Source organism: Platichthys flesus, chromosome 11, assembly GCF_949316205.1.
Source record: "Platichthys flesus chromosome 11, fPlaFle2.1, whole genome shotgun sequence".
Taxonomy (NCBI): Eukaryota; Metazoa; Chordata; class Actinopteri; order Pleuronectiformes; family Pleuronectidae; genus Platichthys; species Platichthys flesus.
In genome coordinates this window covers 16,143,096-16,153,126 of record NC_084955.1, presented here as the reverse complement: position 1 = coordinate 16,153,126, position 10,031 = coordinate 16,143,096, and the positions used below count along the sequence as shown (strand labels likewise).

The following is a 10,031-nucleotide window of genomic DNA, read 5'->3' as shown; positions in this document are numbered from 1 at the left end:
ATGCACCAGTAGCAGATACAGTGGGTCATAATGTAAATCTCGGGCTGTGGTGATTTAACAGGCAGAGTGCCAAAATAAATTGTCACCGGTGGATTTGTCATAAGCACCAGTAGATCTAACTGTATGTACACTGTAGCTTATTGCCCTGTGACCACGCTGTCAACACATAACCTGACCGTTTATGGCCTCTGTTCACACACCCAGCCTCTACCAGCGGAGGATTATTACACTCTGGGCACTAGCCAATCCGGAGGTGTCACAAACAAATAAATGAGTAATAGTGTTTGATCAGCTGCGGAGAGGTGGGATACAGATCCTCAGATGCTCAGGTGAAAGCTCAGCTCTGCCCCCTCCGTCACTGACACCAACAGCTCCTGGACAGACTCACCCCAAAGAGAGCAACAGCTGGTTGACCTGATAACACAGACAGTCCCGTGTGGGATGAGAGGAATCATTTTATTTTACTCCAGCCATGATGAATTTACGTTTTCTAAGAGTGAGGAACCCGCTGGTGCGAGAGTGCATGGCGGAATTCCTTGGAACATTTGTCCTACTGGTGAGTTACACTGACAAAGTTTCATCACTTTTCTTGTACTGGCGTCATAGTTTTTCAATCATGTTATTTAAGCTTATTTTTATTCAATTTTATATTTTTTTTGTTCTGGGTACAGAGGATAATCAAGTGACATATATGTTGAATTTACAGTTGGGAATATTTTATTATTGCTAAAATCTACTGGAAATAGACAGATATTCAGTATACAGTATTCCAGTTCCATATAAAACTATTTTTATTAGTATATTTTGCTCCCAAATTGTTGTAATTTAAAACAAATGCTAGGATTGTACAGATCTGTGTGTTTTGGACTTCATTTCCATTTTTTTAAGGCAGAAAGTATGCAGACATTTAAAAAAATGTAAACGCAATTTACTTTCTTCCTACTTTCTTCATGGTGAAGCATAACCCGGGTATCACAAAATATGAGTGATTTTTATAACTGACATTATCCATAAAAGTATTTGTTAAGCATGTCAGGACCTTCCTTATTTCACTGGCACCACGTTAATCAAGTTAAGTCATTAAAGTCTTTGATGGCCTTGGTATTTATTGGATATTATTTGTTAGCCTGTAATAAAGACATAATATAACTGTCCCAATAGTTATTTATTGCCCATAAAGTTCAATCAGTAATGCCTTACTGAATGTGTTTGCCACTTTGCCACCATATCAACCTACAAAAGGCGTGTGTGTGCGTGTGTGTATCATCCTTTCATCCGTTGGGTTTTAGTGTTCTCTTTACTGCTATTCTTTCCAGTTTCAAGTTCAAGTTTAATTTTATGAGGAGACAAGCAATTGCCTTTCAACCAGAAATCTGTGAATAATAATCGTCAAATTGCAAATCAGACACATTAGAGAATGTATTTTCTTCTGTATTGGAGGATTATTTATATAACTGAATTTTTTTATTTCCCTGACACCTCCTACCATCTGTCGTTTGAATCTCAGCTCTTTGGCTGCGCGGCTGCTGCTCAGGTGAAGACCAGCAGGGAAACTAAAGGCCAGTTTCTGTCGGTCAACATGGCGTTCTCTGTGGGCGTCATGTCGGCCATGTACCTCACCAAGGGCATCACTGGTAAAAACGGCTAAAATGGACATTAATATTATGATACTTATGCATGCTATTTATTCGATTTTTTACCTCACAGTTACAGTAAAAGATCAGACCCACACTCACTGCAGACATTTACTGATTCGAACTCTATGATTTTTCTTTGACTCTCACTGGACCTAAAACTCCTCTTTCAGCTGACACTCTTTCTCATTTCTCTCCGCTCCTTCTCATCCTGCAGGTGCTCATCTGAACCCGGCTGTGACCCTGAGTTTCTGTGTGTTGGACCAGGTGCCCTGGGGACGACTGCTGCCCTATTCCCTCTCCCAGCTGCTGGGGGCGTACATGGCATCAGGGCTTGTCTTCCTAGTGTATTATGGTTCGTATTAAAGCATCTCAAATACAAGTATCATCAATGTACTCTATATACTTACAAGTCTGCATCCGGTTTGCTGATGTTTGCTTCTTGTCATTAACTCCTTTCCTTTCTCAGATGCTATAATGGATTTTAGTGGAGGAGTTCTGACGGTATACGGTCCAAATGAGACAGCATCTATATTTGCCACCTATCCTGCAGAATACATGTCTTTGGGTGGAACTTTCCTCGATCAGGTCAGTTGGGAGTGAGTAAACTTTAGGGTCGTACTTCAACAGCTGTTCAACTCATCATTGCTATTTGTACATGTGACTTCAGGTCGTGGGCACCGGCATGCTGATGTTGTGCATCCTGTGTTTGAATGAGAAGAGGAACACCCCCGCTCCCACAGAGTTAATTCCTGCTATAGTGGCGGTGATTGTCCTGGGGATCTCCATGTCAATGTCAGGGAACTGCGGAGCTGCAATAAATCCTGCTCGAGACCTGGGGCCGCGCCTCCTCACGCTGACTGCAGGCTGGGGCACTGAGGTCTTCACGTAAGTGTTTATCTGACAAAAACACTGCTCATGTATGTGCACAGGTTTGCCCCCCCCCCCCCCCCCCCCTGTGTTTATCACATCTGTCAGAGGTTATCAGACTTCAGAGCTCTTTCCTGTGGGATGATGTCAGAACAGCTGATGATAATCTGTTTCTTCCATAAAACAACTTGTCGCTCTATATAATCTTGCAATCAAATGGCCTTTCCCGAGTGGGAAACAAACTTTGTACTTTATCTAATCTATTTAAAGCTACATTAATTTATTCTTGCCCACTAGGAGGCAGAACAAAAATTCAAACAAGCTGACAGACCAGCAGCATTTCACCTGTTTTGACCTTCGTCTATTCCCCAGACAGAATAAGGTTATCATCCAAATGGCAATGTGTTTCTGGTCACCTGGTAAATATAAAGTTGAATATTCACTTGAACCACCAGTTATCTTTAACAGTTAGGCCTATTATTTTCTGTAGGTGTAGGAGCGCTGAGACTGAAGCACACAGTAAATGTGCAAAAACAAAAAGGCCACAAGAGGCTAAAACTGCCTTTGCATAGCTTTTTGGTTAAATAGGACAATTATTTGTAATAAAATATTTGACAGAAATATATAGGGATTTGTGCAATATCTGATACTAACCAGACACATAGCTCTCCTGTTAATCTGGGTCAATCTGTGTGTTCTCCAGATGTTACAACTACTTTTTCTGGGTTCCTCTGGTGGCCCCACTCATCGGAGGTGTTATAGGAAGTTTCATGTATACGATCTTCATCCAGATGCACCTGCCTGACCCAGACGACCTGGAGAACCACTCCACCATCTCCACCATCAGTGACAAATGCAAGCAGGAAGCCACAACATGGGAACATGGATTTGAGATCAAATCCGCACATTTATAACTGTTACTGAATAAAAAACATTTGTCCCATGTGACACGAGCACTGCTGCCCAACGACAGCAACCTGTTGGGAAATTATCCTCGAGAAAACCGTAATGAATATCTGAGCTTCACGCACATCTTGTGAACCTCTGTAAAGAAAATAACTGAGGCCTTTTTCTTTTGTTTAATTTAACCAGCTAGCTTCTAAAACACAGCCAGTGGAGGCAGAGGCAGCTGGAAGAGATGCTGATTGTGAATTATGACTGATGTTTGTGTGTAAAATATCGATTTATTATCAGTAAATTATACTACTACTGCATTGTTTTTGCTTTTTATAACATGTCTATAGGATCATTGAACGGATTAACTCCGGGAAACAACCCATCAATGTCTCCATTAAGTGCAATTTCATTCAGCTGAGTTCAACGGTCAGTGTTAAGTGTGTGTTTTTGTGCTAAAATGTATGGTGTGAATTATAGATGTGTTTCTGCGAGGCTGTCCCAAGTGACTATACAGTTCTATCACTAGTTTTGTAGAGCGTCCAACTGTATCATTCAGTTTTCAACAGATTCTGCGTGTGACGTGGAATATTTCCACATTCTTCCGCTGGAATCTGCTGATGTGATTATCTGCATGTTTTGTGTTTTCAAATCAAATTCTGTGACATTCACACGACACCAAATTTCTATTTTATTAAAAGAAATCCATGAACTTTACATTCTTCCCAGTGTTCTTGTGGTTTACAATGGGAAATAAACAAGAATTGGTTTAAAAAAAAAAAAAAATCTGCAGCAATTGGTGCAGGAAAAACATCTTAATGTGCTTAAGTCAATTATTAATATTACTGATCATATTAGTTATACTTACAACATTTCTAATATTTAGGAGAGAGAGATAGAAACTATGCCTCCGTTCCTGTTGTCCAACCTGATTCTTAACGCTTGTCTTTGTTCTTCTAAGTCTAAGATGTGTATTGTATGTGTGGAGAAGAAGGTGAGGGACACACAGGTCTCCATCATGATTATCCCTTCATCAGAGAGTGAGATTGCTTTGGTCTCTTGAGTCTCTCGGGAGAAGCTCGTTGAATAGGTTGATTACAGAGTAGGGTTGTCTTTGAGCCTTTGAGGAGCATTCACAAAGGTCAAGACTCTATTAAATTGTGGCTCTGTCCCAAACTAGACATCAATTCACCTCCAATTACAAGGCAGGAAATCTAAAAAAAGGACAACACATTGACCTTAATGGCCTTTTGTTGATTTTTCTACACGCTTACACAAGTAGACAGATGTGCCTTTCCAGAAAATGACAATATAGCGGCCAAATGCAAAGCTCTATATGTAACAAGGTAGATTTGTCTATTCCACTACTCTTCAAATGTGCCACACTGTCTGGGCACGATGATACATCTTTAGTTTTGTTCTTAACCATTTTTGATTGTGACATACATACATTATAATGTCAAAAGGCAATATTTACAGCAAGCTTAAGAGAAGAATTAGATTGGCTGGTCCTTTATGACATACTATAGGGTCATAATGTGTTACATGGTAATCAGATAAGATTACTTTTCCCATGAAGTAATCTTATCTGATCTTAAGGATGTTCTCTAACGTCTTTATTTTTCTTCTGTTTTCATCTTTAAACACTTATTTCTTCGTGCTGAGGGATTTGTATTTTAAACATCTTTGCTTCGTCCATCCTTTATAAGAGCTTATAAAGATATCTGCCATCTAAATAGCATTCACTGCTCTGGAGGATTTTCACAAGATTTCACACCTTCAGGGATTATTAGACAAAAATACAGAAAATCAAGGAAAAAAATAAAATTCAAACAATCTGAGACAGTCTGCTTTTCCCTATGGCTGTCTTTTATTTTGGATGTAGCCCGAATACCCATAAATCTCCCTCTGAGTCACAAAGGTTGGAATTTTACAGTTAATGCTCACACACCACATCATTGCATTAGCCTTTTAGTCAATAAAACACATTATTATGATGAATTGGAACTTACAAAAATTGCTCTAGTGATGAATCTAGAATAATAAAGGATAGTATAGAATAGAACCATGGAGACAAAGGGTCCACGATATTAATAAGATTGTGTGAAATTATGAAATCGTATTGTTGTCAATCTGCACCCAAGTTCACATCTGGACGTCGGCCTGTGAGTAAAGTGTGCATGATGGACAGATGCCTGCAGATGTTGAGACCTTGATCAGCCAACAGATGTTGGATGATATTACGCTGACTAAACATTAGGGGGCGGTATGACACAAACCACAAAGCACATGGCAAAGTGTCTGTTAAATCAGCTGTTCAAGATATTTAATAAACAAAGTGATAAAAACAGAGCGAAGCCACCACAGCTTGAATTGAATGGATGGATGAGACGTTGAGGTTAACCTCCTCAGTGACTTCAGGTTTAGGTCTTGAAGGCAGAGCTTCAGATGGAGGTGTAGAAGGTGAAGAGAGGATGCGGCTCCTCCCTCTCTACCTCCCCCTCCTCTCTCGCTTCTCTCACCTCGGCCGGAGCCCTCCTTCACCTCTGCACAGAGCCTCCTGCAGCGCGCCCCCTGTCCCTGCTTCATCCTCCTTGCACCTCCGTGGCCTTAGATCATCTTCATCATCATCATCATCCTAATCTTCATCATCATCACCATCATCATCGACCCAAGCCAAACTTCACCATGACCTCGGCGAGAGATGCATGTCTCCACCTCAGACCAGTGAATAACAGCAGCTTGTAAAGGTAGGTGGTGTTTGTCTGAGCCATGTTGTCGTGCTGGTTTTCATCAGAGCTGCCCTCACCACCACGTATGGCTCCCCATGCGGTTCTGAGCCACTTTCTCAGCTGGACATATTGATGTGTGTGTCTCGGTTTTCATGGTGAAGTGTCCAGCTCCCGTTACTGCACCAGACAAAGCTGCTCGGTGAACGCTGCAGATACAGGTCTGAGCTGCAGGGGATTTTATACAAAGAAGTTGTATTGGAGCCGGACTGGAATCTTTACATGTTCCCAAACTCTGAGTGAAAGTTTGTTATGTCACTTTATGCAGTGACCTCAGACATCCCTGGTACACAGGGCTGGGCCATATGGACAAAATCATATATCAAGATGCAAATGAGACTCAAAGACTGAGTTTTGCTCCTGAGTGAAGGTTGTGGGTTTTAAACCTCTGATGAAAAAAATATTGCAATAATTATTGATTTGATTTTATTGCCCATGCAGCCCTACTAGTACTTGAAATACATTAACTCATTATATAAATGTTATATATGGTTAAAGAGATCAGATAAACGAATCATTTATCAGTCCCATAAAGGGAAAATGTGCGGTCACAGCAAAGAGAACAGTTAAATATGTAGCCATCAGTAAAGGTAATAAATAACTAAACATGCAATATAAGCGCAAGGATATATAAAAACATAAATAGAATAGAAGTGATTCATACAGTGTAAACAGAATATGTAGAATATATATGCAGAAATATGTAACCTTAACCCTACATCTGCTGTTTACCTAAGTTGTTCTATGCTTTATATGAAAGATACTCACCCGCAGTCTTGTTGTCTTTAATAGCATCTCGTGCAGATATCACAAGCTTATTTATTAATAAACCGGAAAACAGCCACTGGTGTCGTATTATTATCTAAAGACAGATAATGAGCTGAGTGTATGTGGAGCAAACGCCACGCTGAGCTCATGCAGACATTGAATGATTAAAAACAGCATTCATTAACAAAACAATCACATCAGTGTATCTGTTCATTCAATTTCTAGAACCAGATGAGGTGAAGTGTATCATGGCCCATCCTCAGTTGTTTTGATTTTTTGTCACCTCCTTCCTGTTGGTGACCTACAGCAATGTTGTAATTCATTTTAACAGGATGTCAGGCAGATATCACTAAAACATATTAGTATTTATTATGTTGGCGTAGAGGAGATTAAACGTCTGTAATTGAATTAGACCTCAGGAAATACACGGCCCAACGTTCAGAGCAGGTCAAGTGCATATGGTATAAGGTTGCTGGAGTTATATTTGTCTTTTGCTCTTTCGGTTTGTGTCGTTTATATCAACAGTTCAAAGTATTCTTTTAGTGCATCAGAGGAGATTAAAACCTTTGCAATATTAATATGTGAGGGTAGAACATTAGCTAAGTCTACATATAGCCTACCTAATGTACTTTTGTTTAGGATGTATCCAACCTGAGCAGAGAAATGGCGTGGTGACTTTATATATTTTAGAATTTTAGTTATTCAATAAATAAAACGGAACATGTGTGCTGGTTTTTGTCCTTTTGACAAAATGCAAAACGGATATTGTTGTTGCAGCTGCAAGCCAAACATTTCATAAAGTATTTTTTGCTTCAAATCCTTTAAAACATCAGCCAGATTCCAGCGTGAGTGATGAAAATGAATTCTTCCCAGATGCCAAGAAAGATGTTCAGATATTCAGTGGTCTCTCTCCCTCCCTGGGCTTTATTTCACGAGGGCCCTGCAGGACCATGGGGTTATGCAAGACAGATGGAGAGCGAAGGAGGGAGAGAGGGATATGGCACCTGAAAGACTGGAAAGGAGAGAGGTGAGAGAACATGGCAAACAGCTCTCGTACTCACTCCCTACGCCTGATTATATTGATAAATGGGTAATAGTGTAGATAGTGAGTAGAGATGGGATCAAAAAGAAGAGTGTGTGACAGGGCAAGAGGCGACGCTGGAAACTGTAGCTGAAAGCTGATCGGCCTAAATAACATGGAGACAAGCAGAGCTGCTTTCTCTCTCTCTCTAAGGAGTATTGATTGGTCACTCGCTGCCTTGAGCCCCCGTCTGTAGAGCTGTTTAGTACCTTTCCTATGCACGAGGCAAATATGCATGACACCTCGCCTCCATGGACTCATCTTTCTGCAGCTTCTCGCCGTTAACTTAGCTGTGATTGAGCACGGTGGGTGGGGGGTGCGAGGTGTCCAACGTTAACGTGTCAGCATTAACGAAGAGAGAGAGAGGGGAGACGAGTGTTAAGGGGATAGTAAGGAGAGGAGAGGAGAGGAGAGGAGAGGAGAGGAGAGGAGAGGAGAGGAGAGGAGAGGAGAGGAGAGGAGAGGAGAGGAGAGGAGAGGAGAGGAGAGGAGAGGAGAGAAATGTTGCTCAATTACTCTTTCTCATCCTCACATAGGAGGAGACTGATAGTGGATCTGGCCGGAGCCAGCGGTCCCCACAGACACAAAGTGCCACAGAGACAGAAGCTGCTCTCTGCTGAATGTCATTTCCTCATTATGGTTCAATTCCAGAGATGGTCTGTCGTGCATGTGTGTGTTTGTGTTTGTGTGTGTGTGTGTGTGTGTGTGTGTGTGTGTGTGTGTGTTTGTGTGTGTGTGTGTGTGTATTGTTGTGTACTTTCACTTCATCTCAGGAAAGATTCGATGAGATTTTCGAACCCTGAAGCAAAAAAAATGAGACATGTCAGGAGATAAAGTGCATCAGCTGAAAACAGATATTTTGGATTAGAAGAAAATAGTTGGTTTCGCGTAGTTCACACTTTACCTCCCACTTTAAGCACTCAGCACCCCACTGTGTCCTCCTCCCTGCTTCTCCTCCTTCACCTCCCCCTCTTCTCTCCCTCTGCAGACAGTCTAATGGGCCATAGCCGAAGGAAGCCGGCAGAGTGGAGATGTTCAGAAAAAGATTTCCTCCAGGTCAGTCTCTGACGATAAACATACTCTTTTTTTTCTCACCCTTTTATTCTTCGTCCAAGTAGAAATAGAAAGTAAAGCACACGTGAAGGAATATAACAGATAAACAGTGTCAGGGGGTTAGATACAAAGCTTCAAAAAATCAAATATAGTGTATATTATTTTAAAACTATATACCTGATATATAATATGTATACTGTATATTAAGTTCATATTGATATTGAGATTCAATTTGGAGCACAGGTTTAAGGTCTTCAAAGCTTTTAACACTTCAAATTTATGGATATACTGTAGAAGTTGGCCTGCAAAGTGATGAGACTGCACAGAAATATAAAATGACTTCTAATCGTCTCCTACACATACACTCTTTAATTATCCTAATGTCAGTGTTACTGGTGATTTAATGGAATTAATGCACACTGGAGGTATGGTAATATATTCTCACATGATCGAACAAACCTCAACAGAGGTACATTGTCATAACTTGTCAATTAACTTGTGAACTTAAATGATGATACTCAGCCTGCAGAAACAGTGTGTAGTGATACAGTCTATGATGAAAACACAGATTTGTGTTGTTTTTGTTTTGACTGTTTAGCATCTTTCCACTGCCTCAGCTCTGTTTTGTCCTAAGTGTCTTTACATCCCAGTGAGTTTAATTAATTACGTCACTTTAACTAAACCCAATTGATCCATGAGCCAACATGCAGCTGATGGAGGGTGTTTGTCTTTTGGAGAAATAACAGTGGACACTTCAAGCACACGTGCGATTTACCTGTAGTGGTGAAACGTCACGTGCAGTAAAGTTAGTTAGTGCTCAGCTTCACGCGTGTGCCCCATGCAACATCAGAAGAGATGTGCGTATGGTGGCCGATCCTCACTGGCACGATACTTTACAGGAGGTGCACGTGCACGGGCACCTGCCTGGCCCCTCCCACTGCG

The 10,031-nt window shown here is 41.0% G+C and overlaps 1 protein-coding gene across 1 annotated transcript; it reads left to right on the top strand.

Annotated features, from left to right (window-relative positions):
• Positions 1-266: 266 nt before the first annotated feature.
• Positions 267-4,120, top strand: aqp10a (aquaporin 10a). The gene is made up of 6 exons (XM_062399643.1): positions 267-556; positions 1,508-1,634; positions 1,852-1,989; positions 2,104-2,222; positions 2,305-2,522; positions 3,208-4,120. Exons 1-6 carry the CDS (start codon positions 473-475, stop codon positions 3,416-3,418), a joined length of 897 nt encoding a protein of 298 aa, XP_062255627.1. The 5' UTR covers positions 267-472; the 3' UTR covers positions 3,419-4,120.
• The last annotated feature ends 5,911 nt before the right edge of the window (positions 4,121-10,031 follow it).

Excerpts from the sequence above, each read along its gene's own strand:
- aqp10a (XM_062399643.1), top strand. The coding sequence starts at position 473 with ATGATGAATTTACGTTTTCTAAGAGTGAGGAACCCGCTGGTGCGAGAG. Across the intron at positions 1,990-2,103 it reads TGTCTTCCTAGTGTATTATG|ATGCTATAATGGATTTTAGT; the intron begins GTTCGTATTAAA and ends TTCCTTTCTCAG. Across the intron at positions 2,223-2,304 it reads GTGGAACTTTCCTCGATCAG|GTCGTGGGCACCGGCATGCT; the intron begins GTCAGTTGGGAG and ends ATGTGACTTCAG.